The following is a 22,578-nucleotide window of genomic DNA, read 5'->3' on the forward strand; positions in this document are numbered from 1 at the left end:
ATGAGATTACATGTCTGCATCTTAATATGCAGACTTCACTTGTATGTTGATTAATTCATTACATTTGATAGTTATGACCATTTATATATCCACACATACTTAATATTCAAACTGTTTAGCCAGTTTTTTTACATTGCTTTATTTCCTCCCAGTTGTGCTGCATTCTGACAAATATGTTCCAATAAGCAAGCCATTTTGCAAAACAGATCAAACTTTTATCCCATTAACCAACATAAGGATTGCAGAACTGCTCAGATTTATACACTAATTTTTTTTTTAAACTCTGGCTATTGGAACACAATTAACATAGCAAGTGGAGAATAGAGAGGGAAATAGTTTTAACAAGTATTTGAACAGCAATTGGTTTACCCTTGGCATAGAAAGTTTGTTTACTAAGGCAATGTACAAGTTTTATAAAAATTAGTATGATCTGCTTTAGAATGGAGAGTGCCTAAATACTGTCAAACTACTCCACTCTATCTTTTTAATAAAGTTAATTTTAAAACATACCATTACAATGGGAAAAAAAGTCATTTTATATTAAAAAGATTTAAAATGTAAACAGGCAATTTAAATGAAACAATGCTTTTAATATTCAAAATCAGACTGCCTTATTTTGCAAGGCAGATAACTACATAAGGAAGTCAATTTAAAAAAAAAATCACATTTGAAAATCAATTAAAAACAGCATATTGCTGTAATTTGAAGATTAGAGGAAAAGGTATTTTTCATGTATTTACTCTGAACATTTGATGGCACTGTGCAGAGTCAATTTTATCATTCACCTGTAGTTTCCCTAGTTGCTGTGAAATATGCAGATACAAGTGAGAAAAAATTGCCTATCAAACCACAGAAGTGCCTTGGATTCAATAGGGTATCTGAAACTCCTTTTAACTCATTTATTGAGATCGGCTATATTTCATGTTGATGTCTAACAGGACTCCTGCAGTTTATTATGTCCATGGTTTTGTTTCATAGCATGTTATGTCCATCCCCTCATCTTTTGATATTGCTATTGTAGACACCTTTAGTATACCATGGACTCCACATTCTTCTCTAGATTACAGTACCAAACAAAATATCAAAACATTTATTCTTATAAGAATTTAGTAAAATGGATTGTAGCGTTTCTTTTAATAGCAATTAGTTAAAAGATGGTTTCCAAAAATCTACATGGCTTACAAGTGCTGCTTTGCGGCAACAGAAGTGCAAGTGCTTCCACAAGCAGGCTGCAAAGTTGGCAGCAGTATCTCTTTTTTGCCTCCGCTATGCACAAGCAGCATAAAACCTTCAAGTAACAGACTGATAAGTTATCTAGTGTCAATGCATTTCTAGTTAAAGGTGAAATTAAAGCAATTTTAAAAGGATGGTTCTTAACTTTAACTTAACCCTAAACCCACCAGATGAGTGCCACAGGGCTTTAGCCATATAGTTCTGTTTATAAAAGTGCCATTTTTATAAAGTAATCTCCTTGTTTTCATACTGCCACCTTTAAATTGGTAAAGCATAGTGTGTCACCAGAAACTCAGGTGCTGAAGAACTTGTAACTAAAAACACATTTATCTGACAATATAAAGTGTGATCTATTTTTAAGCAGTTTCAGATTTGCTTTAACTCAAGATTAAGGTTAAGTTAATCATAACGAAACCAGGAATAAGTTAATTTCTTCAGCTTTTATAGTTTAATTCCTTGTGAATTTACACACAAGACATTTATACCTCGCTATGGATCAGATTTATGACACCATGAAGTCTGCAATATCAATTCTTCACACATGGTATTGTCACTTCTTCATTTGGTGATAACAAAAACAATTTACAAGGTAAGCACCCGTAGCCACCAAGCCAACCTGAAATTAAACTACAAGAACTTATTTTTATTTATTAAAAAGAAAAATGTCACATGTCTCAAACTTGAGGTCTTCAGCATGATTTTTTACTATGTAGATTGGTAGTGGGCAAATAATCCAACAGAAAACATGTACAATAAAAATGCATTGTATACAAATACATCACATGAAACCAATGCAGACTAAAATAAATTACATTATTAAAAGTCTTTATTTAGGTTTGGTCAGTACAGGTAAGATAATATTGGAGTCACAGAGCAATATGCATAAACAAGATACAACAGTTCTTAAAAACTGAGTAACTATGCACACAAACTTCTTAAACATTCGGTCACCTAAGGAGAAATGCACAGATGTATGGTGGAAAAAACTGTAATTAACACTGGAACTACTACAGGACTCCTTCAACAAGTCCATCTTTTAGTGATAAAACTACTGTACTGGGCAAACTTGGCAGTCATAAACCCACAGCTAATATGACAAATTTTGAATGTGGTGTAAATATAACAATATGAGTAAGAATGCCCTTACACAGCACAGGTTCTAGATATACACAGATTTGTACAGACATCATTTATGTTATACTTTGTGGAAATAATTTCCATTTTCAACTTCACATTAACTCATATAAAAATAACTTGAGCCTACACAAATGTCCTTTTAGCAACATTCAACGTAATTAACTGTTAAAATTTCCAAAGTGGCAGAGGTATTGAAGCAAAAAAACCACAAAAAGGCAAAACTGTGACAAGTATGCACTAATTTAAACGGTTTCTGGACAGTATCCTCTCCCAATTTAAATGACACTGTATAAAAGTGTTGCAGAAAAAAATGTTACAAAACTGAACCCTGGACATTTACATTGGAGTCCAAACCATTCTGAACATGACGAGAACCCACAGTTCTGTTACCTTTCATGCTCACTGTTTTCTCTTCTTGAGGATCATGATTGGAGTCTGTGTCATTTGAGTGGTGAGTGAGTGAGTTTTCACTGCCAGTGGGAGAGTCTACACTTTCATACCCAGTACTTAGTTGGTTTATGTAGCTACAACCTCCTCTGACTGTTCTATCTTCAGAGTGGTTGGAGAGCTTATTACCATTCCCTGGAGACGCTGGGAAGTCATCTTCCGTGCCACTACCCTCCCTATAAAATCCAGGCCCAGACGTCCTCTGATGGGAAGAGCTGCCATTGCTCGGTCCGTTAGCCAGACGGCTGCAGTCTTTACCCATGGCCTCTCCCTGGTCTGTAGGCTCAGAAGATGGAGTCCTGCTGGTACCTGGGGCTGAGGCCTGGGACTGCTGCTGCTGGAACTGAGCCAACTGCTGGCGAGTCTCCTTCAACTGCTGCTGGAGAACTAGAATGGTACTCTGCATACCCTCTACCTCCTCATCAAGCTGGATGATGAAGTCATTCAATTCTATATGGAGAAAACACATTTGGAGCACACACTTAATAGCTCACATACCTGGACCCTAAAACAGTACATAAAAGAATCCCGAGCAGATAGAGTTATTACTAAAGGTTCGTATGCTAAAGTTCCTAGAGGTCTGTATTTTCAGCTGTTGCATCTGCAAAATGTGTGATGTTGCAATGTTTTGTATGGAGGAAATCCTAAATTCCAAACTGCCATCTGCATACTTTTTCAAACACAGCTATTGGGTGAGGGTGGAGGAGTGTGTGGAAAAATCCACTCTTGGACAAAGGGACGGTGTAGAAATACGTGCTGGGAAATAGCTGAACTCAAAAGTATTAGTAGGAAATATACTGCAAGTGAACTTCACTTCCAGGTACAATACTATAGCAGCTATCGTTTTCTAAAAAAAAAAAAAAGGTAGTGACAAAGCACATTCTGATGCAACATATGGGCTACTTGTAGGTATCAGAATGATTCAGAATCATTAGTTTACTAACAATAAGTGATTTAATTACTTTTCCTCCTTTCAGCCTTGCATAACAAGTACAACAGGAGAGAGATGGATTCCAGTCTGACTTGTGCATCATTAACAGATTTGTTAACCAAGTTGCAACTGTAGAATTTTTAGTTTGGATGTATAACAAAAGAAAAAAACAGCTCGCCTCTCATAGCCTGGATTGAGGATGCAATACCGGGAGTCAGGGAAAGAAAAAATTGTATTGGCTAACTGAGCAAGTTTGACCAGGAGTCAATAAGAGTAATATGGAATCCCACAATGCAATTTTTGGTCACTTTTTACATTAAACTGCGATGCCAAAGCAAAACATGCAATCTATATTACTTTATTTTGATGTTTTATAAACAAAGTATCTCGAGAAGATGGACTTTTCAGAACTCTAACTCATATTATTTGCAGCTATAAAGGAAACTAAAAAAAGAGAAAATGAATGGTCATGGGTGGAAGAGAACAGAATTGTGAGCTGGTTACAGTCTCAGGCCTTTTAGAACCTCACTTAAAACATTTGGTTCTGCAGGGAGTGTGCGTTCATACCCCCAGTGGTTGCTTTTAAATCATTCTGAAGCTTGTAACACTGCATCATGTTCAAGAGCAGATACCTGCAGAGGCAGTTTTTGAAAGAACATTCGCTTCCTTTGTTTCAATTACCAACTTGATAAATTTAGAAGGAAAAAGTCACTTGGGTGATTTAATGCATTAATTTAGGGAACCGAAAAAGTAGTCTTTATTCCAGTAACATACTGCAAATTGATGTCACAATTGTAAGAACTATTTTCCCTAATTCTTCTAGGCATTCTACAATAAGCTTCCTCACAAAGGAAGCAGATAGTCCTATCTTCAAAAATAAGTGCATCATGTCACAAACCATTAACCAGCTACAGGTTGTAAAGTCAAATAAAACCTGCATAGTCCTGTTGAACTTCTAGCTTTTCTTTTCCGTAACTGGTTTCAGGGACAGTGTCAGACTTCACTCCCAAACTTTCTTTTTAAAATATTTTATAAAGAAGTCTGTTTAGGGCCACTCTCAGACAATAAATTTAGAAGAAAAATTTCCTGACCTATGTTACAAACTCTGAACCTTTAAGGCTGGAAATTTAGTAGTCTAGGATTTTTTCCTCCATTTCAGCTAGGTGAAAGTCAGTCAGTTCACAGGTAGTTTCACTTGCAGGTTCAGAGGCACTAACAAATGCTGCAATATTTCGATTGTGAATATTGCAGAACATTTGTGTAAAAAATAGTCACTGAAATGTAAAAAGATTTGTGAACATTTCTACTGATTTTAGGTATTATTAAAAGCCTGTTTTTAGCAAATGAAGTGAGACTATAAAACATCCAATTAATAAAAAGTAAGAGTTTTACATTTAACAGTTCAGCAGCTTTTGCTGTCCAAGGAGTGCAGAATATTGTGTTCAGACCCAAAAAGTGAAATAGTTTCATTCTCCACCTTAAAGTGACTCTGACCCCAGTGTAAACAGCGAAGTTACCCTTAAATATTTTGTTTTAGTAATCTAAGGCAACCAGCACCACAGATAAGAATTTGCACATTATGTTTAACCTGACACTGTCCCTTTGATTCTGGGAAAGGGGGGGAAAAAAGTGTCTCCTGCTCAGTAACGGGATAATTTACAATATCCACATGACCAGTAGATTAAATAATTAAGCCAGGGCAAATGCAAGGCAATTTCCATTTTCTTAAAAAAGCCCTTACCATCCTGACTGCTTTTTAGTTCCTCACTATATTTCTTCTGTAAAGCCAGCTCTGCCTCAAGCTGCGCAATGCGTCCTTGGGACAGCTGCCTTCCAAGCTCTTGATTCTCCTGGATAAGCATTCGACACTTCGCCATTAACTTTTTGCCTGTTTGGCTGCAAAGGAAAGAGCCATCTATCACAAAATGAAGATAAAACCTTCTGTAATCTTCCTCAATTACAATTATAACAGAGATAGGAGATGCGATTTCTGCATGTCACAATTTAAGGAACATTGTGCCTCAAGGTAATTGTCATAGCAGAAAGTCTCCCTATAGTTACCACGTGCTGTTCCAATGTCTGTTGATCTTCTGTCGCCGTTCCATAAAAGCGAAAGGCAAATTCTATTACTGTAAATATGAATGGCCACAATGTTTTTGATTACTGACATCTGGACTATCAAGACACAATTTGGCATTTGTCCATTCTCAAAGGAAGAAAAAAAAAAGGTTAACTATGTGCCTGGTAATCAGACAGTGAGTTACAAACATTAAAAGTGCTCCTTCACTTTACGTACTAAATATTTTACTAGCTAGTCAGCTTTATTTATTTATTTATTTTTTTTACACTGTCAGGTTTGAAGAATATTGAATTTAATGTGTTTTTTTGATCAGCATGAAAACTTCTTACTTAACGTACCTGAATGATTAAATATTTATATTTTTCCAGTTTCGTACTTTTGACTATATTATATACATTGCTTCGTTGTTTCCCCAATAGCTAGTCAGCTCCTCCTTTGTGTTTTTCACAGAGCGTGAGGGGAGATAAGAGAAAATGGAGCTGAAAAATACAAGGCAGCAGGGGGATTCAGGAGCAAGTAGTGTTTTTTTTGTTTTTTTTTTAAGTTTAACCAGATTTCAAAGTTGACAGTGTACCTTTAAGAGTGCCTGGTGATCAAAAGCCAAGAAACACCAGATCAAAAAGTATTTCATGGGGAAAAAGCAGATCTGATATTCTGCTTTTTGCAAAATCAGGAACATACACATATCTTAAATCTTCATGTTAAAACTGCAATGTAGAGCATTATAGGAACTAGTATGCAAATTAATATATAGGCAATAATATTTATTCCATCACAAAATAAAGTTGATAGCTAAAGCCCTCTAACACTGTTGGTCTGCCAAAGTTTGGAAAGTAACCACAAATATTTTGCCTTCTTTGAGGTTTAGCAACATATATAATGAAGCAGTCCTCTTTTTTCACAGGAAATGAAAGCCCTGGAAAAACAGAATTAATGGGTTTGTGATTGAACTTCAGGACTTGTATTAGGTAACAAGCCTGAGGAGGTCAGCTTGAGACTGTATAATAAAGTTACAAGGGCAGAATGAAATTTTGCATATTAAAAAGGTAAAAAAATATTGCTAGTGTGCTTCAGACCACAGCTCTCCCCAGCAAAACTGGTGCCCAGCCAAAAGTCACTTCAAATCATCTCTCAATTAACTGTTTAAGCATTCAAGCTTTTAACACTTCAGATTTTTAATAGTTCTGCCAACTCTGTCCATTTAAAGTCTTCCAACTGACTCTCCCACATCTTTCAGAGGGGCTGCTCCAGAAGGAATCTGGCTGTGTAAAGTCCTGGAAGCCTGCAAATGTGCTTAATACAGCAACCTGTTCTTTATCTTGATGTGATGTCCAATGCCAAGTTCTTGAAGCTTAGAGTTGTGCTGACCTAATACAATACAAGTAATACAATTTAAGATAGAAAATTTTCTACGGGATGCTTATTTATTCTGTGTAAACTAGGACCACTTTGGACTTAACCAATGTGACAGATATTGCAAAAGCTTTTAGGCAGACAGGCAATGATTTAGCCATTTCCAAGTTCCTGCTACTGGTAAGCTTTTATTCTGTATTTACTACCACTATAGATAATCATGTAATGTCTTCACAACAGTCATTGCCAACTGTTGCACGTATTAGTATGCACCATTAACAACTTCAGAAGCTTTGCACCATTCTAGAATGCCTGCTATTTCTTCACCATGTCTGTTCCTGCCACAACAAACCTTTTGCTTTTATTACCCGTATAGGAATTTGCACAGTTACCTATAATGCAATTTACTTTTCTAAACTTTACTTTGTCTAAACACTTTGCACTACTGAGTTTGAACAAACCTACCTTGCATGTTGAAGTATGTAATCAAGATAATACATGCAAGAATATCAGAGGCAGTAAATCTTAGAATAACTCTGATTAAAGTCACAGAACCAGGTTTTGCAACTGTATGTTTACCAAATTTATGTGCGAACACATACTATGAAACCTGTAAAAATGGAAGGGGTTAAATTTCAAAAGACTAACATTTGTAACAGTAAGTTTTCTATAAGTGAAGTTTCCGCTGACGTTTTATTTAAACAAAAATGCGTATTATGTACTGAATGTTTAAATGGTGATTTAAATGGCTTAATAAAACCACTCACTTCTTTCCCCCTTTAAACATCTGTCAGCAAGTATAATGCTGTATGCATCTACTACAATGAAGTCCCAGGCTTGATGCTAAACTTGGGCTTGCAATGGAATTGGAGCAGACGTGTGTCGGGTTAGTTCAGAACAATTAAAGATTTTGAAGGAGATCATCAACTCTTTCAAATATGAGATGAGGTGCCATAAAATAAAAGTGGTTATACAGAAGGACAGGACGAAAATGGGAAACCGTTCCTAGTGAAACAATAAAAATTTCTACAAACCCTTTATAGCTTGAGCAGTCTGACTCATCTCTTTACCAATGAAAATAAAATCATGAACCCAATGACAAATAAAAGAGTTCCCTAAATATTGAAACAAAACAAACAAACAGACTAGAAATAAATTGTTGATTCCTTGCATTCTATTTCCTGCATGTATCTAATATGTATTCATATACTTGCACCATGATTAGACTCAGATTACACAATATTTGAATTAGGGAATATTGTTCAGTTCTTTTATCACTTACTTTTAAACGCAACATAACCTCCCCCCCTCAAAGACTATATAAAAATTAGCAAAACAAGATTTTAAATACTTCTGCTTGAAATTAAGACAAAGTGGTAAGAAACACATTTGTCACCTCAGTGTCACACAACACATTTTGCTCCAAAGGACAGTTTTGCATCCTTTATCTAAATAAATTAACTGATTTATAAACTTCAAAATTACCAAGAAATCAGCATGGCTGGTTTTTTTGACTGCATATTATAGTAAACAGTACTTTCAAATTACTTGGTAACACTAACAGAATTGTTCACTAATGCAAGTCTTACCTTTGTTTTGATGCTAGATCACTAAAACCTTAAATAATACTGTCACAGCAAAATAGATTTAATATATGTATAATTTTTTTAAAAAATTAAAATTTTGAAGGTTTTCTTTTGATGTAAATCCACCGCTTACGTAACACTACACAAAAGCACACTACTCTTTCTTGCCCACATTAATTATGTGAAGCACAACAGTTTAAGATACTTTAAGTGAGTTGAATTAAAATTTAAATGATCTTAATGAAAATTGCATTTTGAACAATAAGCAGTTAGAATACATTACCTTTTATAAAATGGAACCTGGTGGATTTGGGGTTTTGGTTTGTTTTTTTAAAATGATTTGGTTACAGTGAACTTTCCACAGTGTTGGACGGAGTCATGAAATAGTGCCCGACTGTATATTTAGAACATTAATGTTCTGACAAACTAATCAGCTAACAATACATGAGCACTATACCAGTCCACATAATTTCACATTTCTCTGCACACTTACACATCTCAAAACATGCACTCTGAGCTGTCCCATATTACTATTCTTGCAAATAACTTGGGACAACATTACAAAAAGGCATCAATAGAGTAGCAAAGCTCCTTAATTGATTCCAGCCAGAAGAATGCATGCGTTTAAATTATTTTTTTTTTTAAGAATATGGTCTTCCCTCTCTTTTCAGAGAACGAGACATCTTAAAGGTAACATTCTCGTTCATTACCCCAAAAGTTTCACAGTACAATAGTATTACCGTCGTGTTCCTTAAGCTCTATATTAACAACTCTTTCAAGGCACATATTATATAGAAGTGCAATACAAAAACAGGCATACAATGAAACAAAAAATACCCCATACCAACACTGAAGACAGTTGCCATTATGTGTGCCTTATATATGAAGCATTTGAGATCAGTTCTCAGAATAGACGTTTGAAAAAATTCTCATTTCTGCATGTTTCCATGCAGTGAAATACTTATCACAACTAGTTTTCCTAATCATACACTCTAGTTGTGATCAAATATATTGCTTCAAACAATTTAAAACCTGCAATTAGATAGTACCTGTATTTTATACAGTCCTATTTTTGAGTCCACAGTATCATCAACCATCCAGAGAACAATCCATTATTTAAAATCATATTGACTTAAGGCTCAGTGAAATGCTATATAGCCCAAATGCTAAACAGTCAGAAGTGTACACTACCACTGATGCAATATGAAATAGCACTCTCTTGTGGCTATTTAAAGCTGGTTAGCAAATAAACTCTTTAATGCAAAATTCACCTCATTGAGTTTTGACCCAGCAGTTCAGTGAACAAGCAGGAAGTCCAGTCTTATTGGCAAAACTGACTTACAGTGTCTCTAAGTCACTAGGCTCAAGGTTAAGAGCGAAGCATATTCCATTTTTACATTTTACTGGAATTTTACATGTTCAATTCATGATTTAAAATCTCTAGGTTCTCTCTCCTCCAAACTGTCTGTAGACACAGTGTGCCACAGACTTAAGCCTTCTGTTTCTCCCTCTATTTCTTCAAATAGAACCACTTTGCACGTGTCTACATGTTCTAGAAAAGAAATTTTTTTTTCAGAGGCAGCCACTTCTTCAGAATAGTCCGACGCCATCAGGCCTCTGAAGCAAAGGGGGAGAAAAAAGCTGAAACACAAGGTTCATCTGGTAAGTTTTACATTAAGCATTACAAGCTGGACAGTATAAGAATGTGGCTTTTTGGCTCAAAACGTCTGAGTCTTGGTGTGGAAACGAGTACTTGGCTGTCCCACCATAGCATTCTCGCAGTGAGACTGTCAGGGTAGTCTTGACTGGGAAGTATTTGTTTTGTTTACCTATCAGGCGTAAATTTCCAGGCACTCAGTTCATTTTGGGCTTGTTCCAGTTTGTCTTTAGTCTGTTCCAGTTCACCTTTCATTTTTAGGAAAAACAAGTTGATGGCTGGGTCCACCATTGTTGATCTCAGTTGGGCAACACTAGGCTGCTGGACTTGCTTGAGGTACTGAATCTGATTCTGCATAAAATAAGAGAAACAAATTGTTACTGTTTATAATTTAAAAAGTGTCAATGATTTCAGAATGGACAGTTAAAAGAAGCCACATTATTCTGCTGATGGAGTTAAAAGAAGCTCATTTTCCTTCCATATTGTAACTGTTAAATTCACAGGCAGACAGCAGTATCAACTAAAGTATAAATCAGTAGGAAAATGACCCCAGAATAGAAAAAAATATGGCTCAGTTTACTTTAAATTTAAAGGCTACAAATTTTGCTTCTCTCTCCCAAATCTACTTAATTCTTCATACCACCTCAATTTAGGTTTGCATAATAAGAATAGCATTTAGGCTACTATAATACTCTACTTTTCGATTGTTTGCATTCTTCTGAAAGGTGACTACAAGTAGGAAGAGTATCAAAACCAGAGTTTTCCCAAAGTCAAATTAGAAATTGACTAGTTTCCATATAGCTGTAATGTAGACCAAATCAGAGTGATGACATTAATGTTGACAAATAAATAGTGGTTCTTACTATTTCCAAATTGTTTGTCTAAAATCCTGATGTGTTTATGAAGACCACAAAACAGGCACCTTTGATGCTGGTTTGTATTATTTGCGGTATTCTTATTTAAGAATAATCAGGAAGCTAAGGTTGAAAATCTGTGTTTTGTTATAGAGCATGAAACTTCATTATCTTGTTTTAAATTAAATTTAAGCTATACTTCAACAAAAAAAGGGTTTTTGTTTGGATTTAGGTTCTCTTGCAGAATCTGCAATCCAGTAATGAAATGAAAAGAAAAATTTGTAGTTACTTTTAATTTACCTATTTTCTTTTAGCACATGAATTACTTATAGAACTACTGTTACCATATTTAAATAGGATTCATTCAAATGCATTTTTGGAAGTGTGAATTCTTTTAACTTAAAAACCATGTCTTTATATACACTTTACTTTAAAAGGGGTGCTAAACAGAAGTATTTGAATTCTAAATCCATATACTTGTTAAAATTACATCCCCTTAGCACAGGCAGAATCGGTTTATACTAAATTCAGTTTAATATGCTTCCTAAACCTCTCTCATTTTTCTATTACAATGAAGTAAATTAAGAATTTCACAGGCTGAAAGAAACATCAACTTTAAAAATTACATTTGTTTGATTTTTAGCTGCTGTGATCACTTATACACCCCAATCCTGTAGGTAGATATGCACTGGCAAATCCTTGTACCTAAGTAAAGTTTCACTTACGTCAAAGAAGCTCTGCACCAGGCACAAGGATCTGCCTGCAGGATTGAGGCTGCTTTGTATACGTGATAAACTAAAAAAAACACAAATATTTTTCTATTTTGTGCATTTGACAGAACTGCATGTCCAGTTAGCTTGACTGTTCTCTTTGTATAGTCAGTTTATGCTATTTGAGTGAGTCTTTCAACAACAAAACTCTGACTGAAAGACCACCACCACTGAAAACAGCAGCGAAGACCCAGGGGCAGGTTTAGTCCCTGAAACCAGTTTAAACTCTGATTGATTAGATTTTATTTTAATTATGCAACTTGAAGTCCAAGTGAAACAGTGGATATCTTAAACTAGAATACTCATTTTGTTTTAATCGTTTACAGGGGGGTCTTTCAAACAAACTTCAACTTGTCAACCAATTACAAAGCCTTTTTTCAAAGATGCTTTCCAAGAACAGGTTTATTATATATTCCCCTCTATATAAAACATATTACATACAAAACTACACTAAAAACGTTATGGTTGCAAAGTTAAGCGGTCAAAAGTTAAAGAATGCCATGTGGTGTCATTTTGTATTTTTACCAACTATACTATGTCGATTAGGTAATCATTTTACATAGAATGTTTCACTATAGTTATTTAATGGACTTCATCTTTCCACTAAACAGTGAGACCTCACTAACTTATTTTGTTAGTTTACAAAACCCCATTCATCCCATTTTTCTCTTAGCTTTGCTCCACTCTTATATAATGTTGCCAGTACTTTATTTATGAAAATACTTCACTTCCAATGTTACAAAACAGGTTTCTACCATCATCATTTAAAACATATACCAAGCTTCCTCAAAGACTGCATTGCAAAATCAAATATGAAAGAGTAAAAAAAAAAAAAAAAAAAAAAAAAAAACACAACAAAACCAACTAACTAGCCAGCCTCTCCAATTTTTTTTAATTAATTTTTTTTTAAAAAAAGCCCTCATACTCAAGGGTATATATCTTACATTATATCTTTTCTGTATCTCCACTTAGAGGTGGATATTCCATCCTTTTAACCATCCCCAAAAAGAGGAGATTCATAAAGGACGTGTTCCAAACATATAAATGGGTTTTTAAAAGGGACAAATTAAGCTGCAATTTGTATTTTTTGACATCCTAAAGTTAAAATACATTTCCATCTTAAAAATATGAAAAAAGTTTCTGTAAGAGAATCTTCTTTAGGTATATGTGTCCTATCTGCAAACAATTTAATGACATTCCAAGTAAACCTCACGGGATTGTCACAGGATGGCTGTCTCTTTAAGGAAAACCAGGCTCAGTCCTGACTGTGACCTCAGCTGATGGTGATATGGCAACTTAATTAGTGACCCAGCTGCAGAGAATCAGGAAGGACTTCTTAAATACAACTGAGAATGCACTACAGGGAGAGATGCTGTAAAGGAGATGGGACACGCCTGCATGGGAAGCCCAGTAGTTTGGGGCTGCTTGTGGTTAGAGCAGAGCTTTCCCATAGAGTTAACTCCTATTGGTGAGCTCCTGGAAGGGGCCAGGCATCCAGGGAGGCAGTAGGGGAATCCTGCGGCAGAACCAAGACAAGAAAACCAAGACGCTCCGCAGGGGCCCGGAGAAGGGGTCAAGAAGCAGAGTACTTTGGTAGAGCCCGAGAAGGCAGAAGAACCATAAATATGAGCATTTGTTTTGGACTTTCAGTTGGACCTTTTCTTACCCTAGAAGGGGAGTGAATTTTTATGTAAGATGGCAGGACAGCCAGGCCACAGAAGAAGAGCGAGGCCATCTCAGGGCCAAGAAAATGATAACCTGCAGCCAAAGACAAGGATCCCTGGCAACACTGCACCATGACACAAAGGAGCAGTACTCAAGGTAAGGATGCATCATTACAAGGATTTACATGATTGTCAAAAAATGTATAATCTCGTATCTACAGCTACTGGATAATTAAGTCTTTCAAGCTCAATGGTATGCCCCCCACACACTTAAATTCAACAACTGATCTATGTTCTACAGACTCATCGTGGAAACAGTTTAATCTGACTATCTAAAAAGAAAGTGATTCCTGTATGTATTTCAAAAATCTCTCTCTGAACTGAAATAATGTTCCTTACCAGAAAAATAAAATTGTTGAAGTCATTCATTTGTAAATAAGAATATGGGGATGGGGGAAAGGAAAACCATGCTCTCCCCTCATTTCTTAACTTTCACAGCAGAAGTAGAGGACTGTGACAATATTTCAAAGGTGGCTCTGCACCAGTGGTGTAAACCTGATAATACATTTCACACTACTACTTCTGGCACCTCTGTGATCCCGAAGAGGAGGAGGGAAGAAGACTGGAGAAAGGGAAGGGGGTTGTGAAACTGTTCTCAATAGCGCTTAGGTCTTTGTTCCCCATACAAGCAGATCCTAGGAGTGCACTGTGAATGGATGGCACACTTAACCCCTATGATTAGGGAGCATTTTACAGCTCTCTCTCTCCTGAGTTTCTCATCTAATCAAGTATTTATTTTTTCAGTGAGCAAGGTAGAGGTGATATGGAAGAAACCTGTAAAAAGGAGAAAATATGGAATTCCAAGAGAATCCCAAACAAGGAAAGAGGAATCCCCAGAGGCCAAATTAAAGATAGAAAATCAGAGAAAAGTAAAGGGGGGAGAGGGTGAGTAGAAAGAAAAAGCCATTAAATATAAAAAGAGGAGCAACTGAAGTGTAACCCTGAGGGAAAAGAAAAGCTGAGCTGCTAAATTTCAAAAGAATTCTGATTTAAAAAAAAACCTCCTTTCCTAAAATTACTGCATTGTCTACCCATTTGAATCAGTGGGAAGGATAACAAAAACCAGCAACCCAACATCAATTTGAATTATGTCAGACCAGAAGCTCCAGTAGTAGACCTTGATTCTTGGCGCTTAAGGATAAAATGCCACTGACTTCCAAAGTCTGCTCCCATATCCAAAGTGAAGAAGTTATTTTACATGTATACATTCGATAAACTATATATTAAAAAAAGAAAATGGCCTCATGCAACAGGCTAGCAGCAGCAAAAGTATGGAATTGTTTGAATGTAACAGCACTTGAATTAGTGCCACTGATCAGGAGAGGAATGTCTTTGCTATATTAATTATCTGTTGTCGGTAGCTACCGTGAGGTGCTCTGCTCTGGTTCAGTGATAAGTCGGCTACATGCATGTTCCCTCTGTGTGCTGCCCCAGCTCTGTGAAGATAGCTGATACAGCAGACCCCGAGAGAACTCCCAAAAACCACAGACTCTAGTAAGGTATGAAGGCACCCGGCCAGGTTTATTGTCAAACGAAGCACAGTAGTAGTTTCCTATAGACTCTATAGGACATACTACGAATATGTGCCCCCAGCAATGGGCACAGCTCAGTCAGTGACAGGGCACTCCACTGCCCCCTAGGCTGGACAAAGATGTGTGCTCCAGGACCTATTTTTATACAGTTGCAGGACAGATTACTCATCCCTACTGACGTATTGAGGTACAGCCCCTTGACTCATTAGGGTGCTGTTTCCCACTTTGATCATGTTGGTTCAAACAAACAGATCTGTCCATCATGCTGCCCTTTTGACCCTGTCTTTGGGATGCACCTGGTTGTTCCTTAACTCTGTAAGTATCCTCTTATCGGGATGTCCAGGTGTCATCTTGGTACATGTTCTTACTACTACTACTTATATCATTAGTACGTGCTTTCAAGGAGCCCTTTTCTTGCCAAGTACTGCAATTAGGGCTTGCCTCTGGGTCACAGCCCAGCTTTGCTTAGCAATGCCTGGAAGTACTTTGGTTCAGGCTTTAGGCCTCAGACACAAGGGTTTATGTTTCAGGGCCTCTTATTAAATATCTTACTTGAGTTTAAGTTAAAATGTATATTCTTCCATATTAAATTACTCTTTAGATTCTGATCCTATTTTCCCTTACAAGATAACAATATGCAGTACATGCTCAGCTGAAAACACATTCCTATAACATTAAGACATTTATCAACATTAAATACTTACAGTACACTCTTGCATTTCCTGTTCCTTAGTTGCCAGCCTCATCACTAGTATATTCTCTCTTCGGGCAGACTCTTGTTGTTGTTGCTTCAGCTTCTCTTCAGACTCTCTCAATCCAGTTACATCATTAGCTAATATTAATGATAAACACAGAAAGCACAAACTTTAATAGCCTAGTTTACAACAGACTAGTTCAAAGACTATGATGACTTTAGAAAGAATAAACTGGTTGCTTTAAAAATAGATTAAAAGGGAAACTAAGTCAAAAACATCCAGGTTTAGATACTGGAATTACTCTAAAGTCCATTTTAAATTTGTGACATTATTCCCTGTTAGGCAGTTTCTACTAGTCCTTTTTTGAAAGCTTTCTATCACGTTAAATACCAGTAGTAGCAACTGCAACAGCGCTAGTGTAAACCAGCCACTGTTTGTGCCTCTTCTTCACTAGCACTCCTACTCTGCTACTAGGACCCAAGGAACTGCATTGGTATTAAGGGAGGGAAAGGTCTTCAGAAAGAGACCAGTATAGCTGAGGAGTGTGCATTCTCAGCAACTGTACTCAATTTCTAAGCAGCATTGTTTTTAGACAATACTCAAGCTGGAATGTCAAAACCCCACAGTCACATTTTGACATTACAAAACTTCAGAGATGGCAATCCAATCACATTTTAAAGTTTCATTCCAACCAAACACACCATGTTAAAACATTTCTATTAGATATGTTGGAAATGTAAGTTAGGGATTCAATTTTTGTTTCTACTGACGTTATAATAATGTATGTTTTTGTTTTGCTCATAGCATTTGTCAACTAATATGACAAGATGCTGGAAGTGCTATTTAACAATGTTATTTTAAAACTACTTGAGCTCTTTTAATGCACACTAAGGAAAAACTTAATACTAGTTTTGGGGAGGATTTAAAAAAAAGTTTTTGTACAAAATCTATAATAGTTTTAATCACCGACTATTTGTGCTGGTACAGCTGTTCCTGCACCTGAAGATGGCAGGAGCATTCGAGTGGAAGTTACACATCTAGTCCATTCATGCACTTCTACAGGGCTAGCGTGGTCCCAGCACAGAGGGAAACCATGGTATACACTCATTTCAGTTTGTTGCATGTACAAAACCATAACGAGCAAGAAACCAATTAGAGGTCAGTCTCTCTCAAAGCAAGCATGATAAAGACAGGTTGAAAAAGAGAACAAAGCCACCTTGAAGAGTAGTGGTACAAAGAATTCTCAAGATTTGAAAGCGGGGTGGTGAATCCATTATTTTAGCTGCCAATCCAATTAGTGACATAAGTAGGATTGGTAACTCAGCTACCCCTAAAACACACTCATTCATCCAATCTTAGGGTGGGGTGGAAATCTCTCTTCTTCTCTTTCAAAAGGAGAAGATCTACAGTTAAAGAACAGCATAGCTGGTGAATATTCAAAAGTGGTAAATTAAGATACATGATCTATACAAGACTTAACTGGCGATTCATTTTAGACCACTTCCCCTAACCAAAAATCCTTTCACTTCTCATCCTAGAACATTTTTGTAAAATGGCCTCTTTCACAGAGAAATGATTGCCAAAGACTGTCTTAAAAACTATATGTATTTCTCTCCCCCCCCCAGTCGAGGCACACCTGCTAATTTTATACATGCCCAAACAAAAAAGACCATTTACTGATAGATGAAGAAGCCACTGGAAGACAGGGGGTGGATATCTGCTCTAGAGGATGCAGGTCTTGTGATCTATACTAAACCATCCCGGCCAGTGCACCAGCCAGGTAACACCTTCTGTTCAGATTATCATTCCCCACTGTAAATTTTTTTTTTTTTTTACAAGGCATATAAATCACTTGAAACACTATTTAAACAGATTTGTGTAACATTTGTGACTTTGAAAGTGGACTAACTTACAATTAAGATCTGTGTATTTGCCCTCCAGAGCCTGTACATATGCTTCATATTGCTTCCACCTATTAAGGGAGTAAAACAAACATTTCTGAACCTTGATTCATTAGACTGAGGCATCTTAATTTAAAAACACTAACATAATACACATTTGTACCATAACCAGAATAGGTCACAAGGGAAACATGCAGGTGTGTGTATGTATATATATACACACACACACACACACACAGATACACATATATATATATAATCATCTATTTGCTAGTTAAAACGATGGAAAAGTTGACTTTCATGGCTGAAAGTCAAGTTTAATTCTGCTTCTGAACTAAAGAGAAAAGGATAAAGAAAAATCACTACCTTCTAAAAAAAGTGACATACTAAAAGTCTTAGAAGGTTGTCTGCATTATTCTGGACAAAACTTTAGACCATTCATGTTTACTATTTAGTCATGAATATATGGAACACTTTACTTGTTCATTTAAATATTATCGTGTTCCCAAATGCAAAACTATCAAAACCAAAATTTAGTAATAAAAAGTGAACACAAACGCACAGCATACAAGTGGATTTAGAATCCATCAAGAGATTAAGACAGTCAAAATTAATAAGGTGAAAAGTTGGAAAGTTTTCTTGGCTTGTTCAAGCCAGGATTGTCTTCTGAAAATCCAGTGAATGGGAGACAAATGGTTAAGTTATTGGCAAACAAGCAGTTGTTAGAGTTGGCCATCTTTTAGCTACTCTAGCCATGGAATACTTAAATAATCCATTTATTCAAAAAGACTCTAGATTACACCATCCTGATGCAAACAAAATTTGGGGGGGGGGGGGGGGGGGGAGGAGGGAGAATGGCATTTGGACATCCAGGTCAAAGTCTTAAGAACAAGAAAAAAAAATTAGACTACTAAAACTACCTAGATTTTTCAAAGCAATGAGCTCCCAATGGACTTAATAGCTGACTTCAAGAGGTCTTTATCAAATGGGAAGGTATACAATAAGATTAATATTTTATTAATGACCATGAGACACAACTTCAGAATTTTGCTTAAATAAGAACATTCTTGCAATTATTCCTTGAGACATTTTTCCATTTCGATTAAAGGTCTGAAAAAGTCTAATCTGAGATAAAATTCAGTTATAGGGAAGGAGTGATCTGTCCAAATAAAATCTTAAAATTTATTTATGAGAGCACCTGACCCCTAGGAATAAAGTGAATGCACCCAGTAAATAATAATTCTGTTAAAAGTTGCCATCTCCTAATTTATAGGAACATTTTCAATCTGTTCTATTTTATGGCCAGCTTTTTTTTTCCTTCAAGATTTTCCTTTGGAATTTCTACTAAGTTCTGACGCTTAAATATCAATTTTCAAGAACAAAATTACTTACATTATTATTTCTCTGAAAATACCATACAGGATTCATTCTTGGGTCTTGTGCCCTCTACACATTTAGGAAATTTCCTTAGCTCTTAAGACTGTGGGGGGGTGGCTGCAGCAGGAGGCGCCTCTAGCACACCAGTAGTTTAACTCGAAGTCTGAATGCTGAGCTTGCTCCAGTCTAATTTTTTCAAGAGGCTGTGGATGTGCTTATCCCCAACCCCAGAGAGCACAGGGGGAGGTACAGTGTAGCCCCATTGGCTCCCAGTCCCCTTGCTCTGCACAGAAAGCCTGGCATGTGGGCTGCAGCCTCCCTCTGCTGTCACCCCGCCTGTAAGCAGATTTTCTAGGAGCATGCCCTCCCAGGCTGCAGCCCTTTATTTCCTTCCTTGGCTATTGACTCAGAAACCTGCCTTCCACTTATTAGCACTTCAGTTGCCAGTAAAAAGTTATTTGGCAGTTGCTAATAAGTGGAATCTACTTATCTACCAAAAAGCCTTGCAGTTTTTATTGCATGCCACATGCTTGGGGGGTGTAAACAGACTCAAGGGAACCTTTTACTGCACACAATTAACCTTCATATGTCATCAGACAGCTCATAGAGGAAGTTCCTTTCTTGACCAGTCAAAAAGGAACTAGCTCAAAATGTTCAAGCCTCTGAGGTACTTGGGGTTGGAATGTTCTGATCACGGAAAAGCCCTGCCATACAGTCAGCCTACAGGTACCACAGAGGAGCAAAAATCTGAAGAGCCAGGAAGGCACAATATCCAGGAGTGAAAATCCTGCACTGAGGTTATTTACTGTGCTTTAACTCCTGCCTTTGACATATGTTCCTATAACAGCATCTATTCATAACCCCAGAGAACTCATCTGCAGCAGGAGCTGCAGTGAAATGCTACTTCCTGAAACGTTAAACTTGAGACAGAACAGCACATTTAATAGGTGTTAACTAACAGCACTTTTTCATGAAAATTGATGGTTTAAAGGCTAGGAAGATTAAGCCAGTTTCCTAGTAACTGTCAAAGCGCAGTTTTACTCAGAAGTATGACTAAAAATGCCACATTCTTATTGAACAGATTTCTTTTGTGTAATAGTCATCTGTATTTGCTTGCTTGTGTGACAAGAGTTACTACACCGGACCCTCGCTAGAACGCAGGATTTGGGATTCATGTGCAGTACCGCGTTCTAGTGGGGACCGCGTTAAAATGCATTACAATTAAAGGAATTAAATTTGGGATCCATGGCCACGACCGCGTTATATGCAAACTCGTGCTATACAGATGAGCGCTCTAGCGCGGGTCTGGTGTACTTGTTGCCCCTGTTAATACAGAGCATAGCTAGAAAAAATGAGCTGGATTCTGTTCATGCATCAAGTATTTGTATTACAGTGGTTCTTAAAGGCTTCAACAGATATCAAGGCCCAATTGTTCTAAGCACAGTACAAACAGTTCAGAATCCTTGTCATTAAGAGTTTACAGTCTAAACAGACATGATAGACAAATGGGTGGTAGGGGTAACAGGTTACCCAAGCGCTCACTGCAAGTCAGTGGCAGAACTGGGAACAAAACCTGCTTCCCAGAGCAGCACCTTATCTTCTAGACAAATGGCACAAGTACCCTCTGAGGAGGGTTTTTACAGATTTTAAGGCTAATAATAGTCAACATAATCTAACTCAGTGGTTCTCAAACTTTTTGGATTGGCAACCCCTCTCAGACAGCAAACCACTAAGTGAGAGACACCCCCCCATATAAATTAAACGCTTATTTAACACTATTTTAAATGTTAAAATGAATTTAGCTTTTCTCGCCACTTTTAAAATTAAGACAACCATTTTTTACTGAATTGTTATAAGCAGAAAAGTTTTTTTTTTTTAAAGTTACTGTCTAATTCCAGGGTCGGAAAGAAACTGTGTATCACTTTTTACACCAGACATTAGCACAGACTTCAGAGCAGACTTGCTAGCTAACTGGGAGGCTGGGAAAAAGTGGTATTAACAAACATACAAATATCACTTTTCACAGCAGATTTGCTAGTGCCCTATTGCAACTCTTACTTCTGTGCTACTGGTGGTGGCGGCAGGTGCTGCCTCAAGAGCTGGGCAGCTGGAGAGTGGCGACTGCTGGCTGGTCGCCCAACTCTGAAGACAGTGCTGCCACCCACAGCAGTGCAGAACTGCACAAGTAAGGGTGGCAATGCCATATCATGCCATCTTTACTTCTGCATAATGCTTGGCCTTTACGTGGGGGGGGGGGGGCTTTAGGCCACAAGCCTCCTTCTCCCCCCCAGTACCACACTATAATTTGTAATTTAACAGTCAGACACACACTGGGGGGGGCTGATCTCAGTGTTTTGATTGGTCTAGTTTAGTGCAGCTTTTGAGCAGCTGAATAATCAAGCCCTCTGTTGTCCCACCTTTTTAGCCTCAAGATGACAAACCTGCATGCACGATATTACAATCCCCAGAGCCCAATTTCCTTAACGTGGTGATAATACAAATATATATCGATTAGAAACAAAGATTTCTGCATTATGTTTACAATACTTTCTGAAGTAAATACCTTTCTACTGCAATGTAGGGTGTGTATAGTTTTCCAAAACACTAGATTTAAACTATATAATTTAAAGTAGTTGCTCTCTGCTTCATGCATGTACTCGTGACCCCCATTTGTGAACCTCCTAATCTAACCTGATCTCCTGCATAAACACAATGAATAGAATTCCACCCAATAATTCCTCCACTCAGTTTAACTTTTGAGGAGCTATAGTTTTGTTGTTTTAAAAAGATAGATGTCAAACTTTGATGTGAAGAGTTCAAGTGAGGAGGACCTACCACACCTGATAATCTGTTCCAATATTATGCTTGCTGTTAGAAAGCTTGCATCTTATTTCCCCATCTGATCCAGCCATTGGATCTTCTTATGACTATCTAAGATTAACGTGCTCTCTAGCCATCAGGATCTTCTCCCTGTATAGGTCGTCAAATAAAGACTGGATGCCTCTCCTGAAAATATGCTTTAGTGACACATTACTGAGCTCAATACAGGAGTAACTAGGTGAAATTCTGTGGCCTGCGTTACACAAGAGGTCAGACTACTTCAGGGTTTCCTCAAACTTCATTGCATGCGACCCCCTTCTGACAACCAGAATTACTATGGGGACCCTGGGAAGGGGGACCAAAGCCCAAGCCCCACCACCCAGGGCCAAAGCCCTGCCACCCGGACGGGGCGCCACAGCTTGAGGGCTTCAGCACTGGGGCTCAGATGTCAGTTTCAGCCCCAAACCCCAGTAAATCTAAT

General features: G+C 37.2%; 1 protein-coding gene across 3 annotated transcripts in view; it reads right to left on the bottom strand.

Moving 5' to 3' along the window:
- Window positions 1–2,041: 2,041 nt before the first annotated feature.
- Window positions 2,042–22,578, bottom strand: part of WTAP (WT1 associated protein) — a 36,878-nt gene continuing 16,341 nt past the window's right edge. For 2 of the 3 annotated variants that reach the window (XM_048844111.2, XM_048844110.2), the window contains exons 4-8: window positions 17,913–17,971; window positions 16,009–16,136; window positions 10,597–10,775; window positions 5,490–5,644; window positions 2,042–3,267 (exon numbers count right to left, since the gene is read on the bottom strand). In XM_048844111.2, coding sequence (XP_048700068.1) covers window positions 2,684–3,267; window positions 5,490–5,644; window positions 10,597–10,775; window positions 16,009–16,136; window positions 17,913–17,971 — 1,105 coding nt within the window. In that variant the 3' untranslated portion in view covers window positions 2,042–2,683. Of the gene's footprint in view, window positions 3,268–5,489; window positions 5,645–6,577; window positions 7,197–10,596; window positions 10,776–16,008; window positions 16,137–17,912; window positions 17,972–22,578 lie in introns of those variants that run through there. The other variant, XM_075126843.1, reaches the window with a different exon arrangement.

Source organism: Caretta caretta, chromosome 3 (assembly GCF_965140235.1).
Source record: "Caretta caretta isolate rCarCar2 chromosome 3, rCarCar1.hap1, whole genome shotgun sequence".
Taxonomy (NCBI): domain Eukaryota; kingdom Metazoa; phylum Chordata; order Testudines; family Cheloniidae; genus Caretta; species Caretta caretta.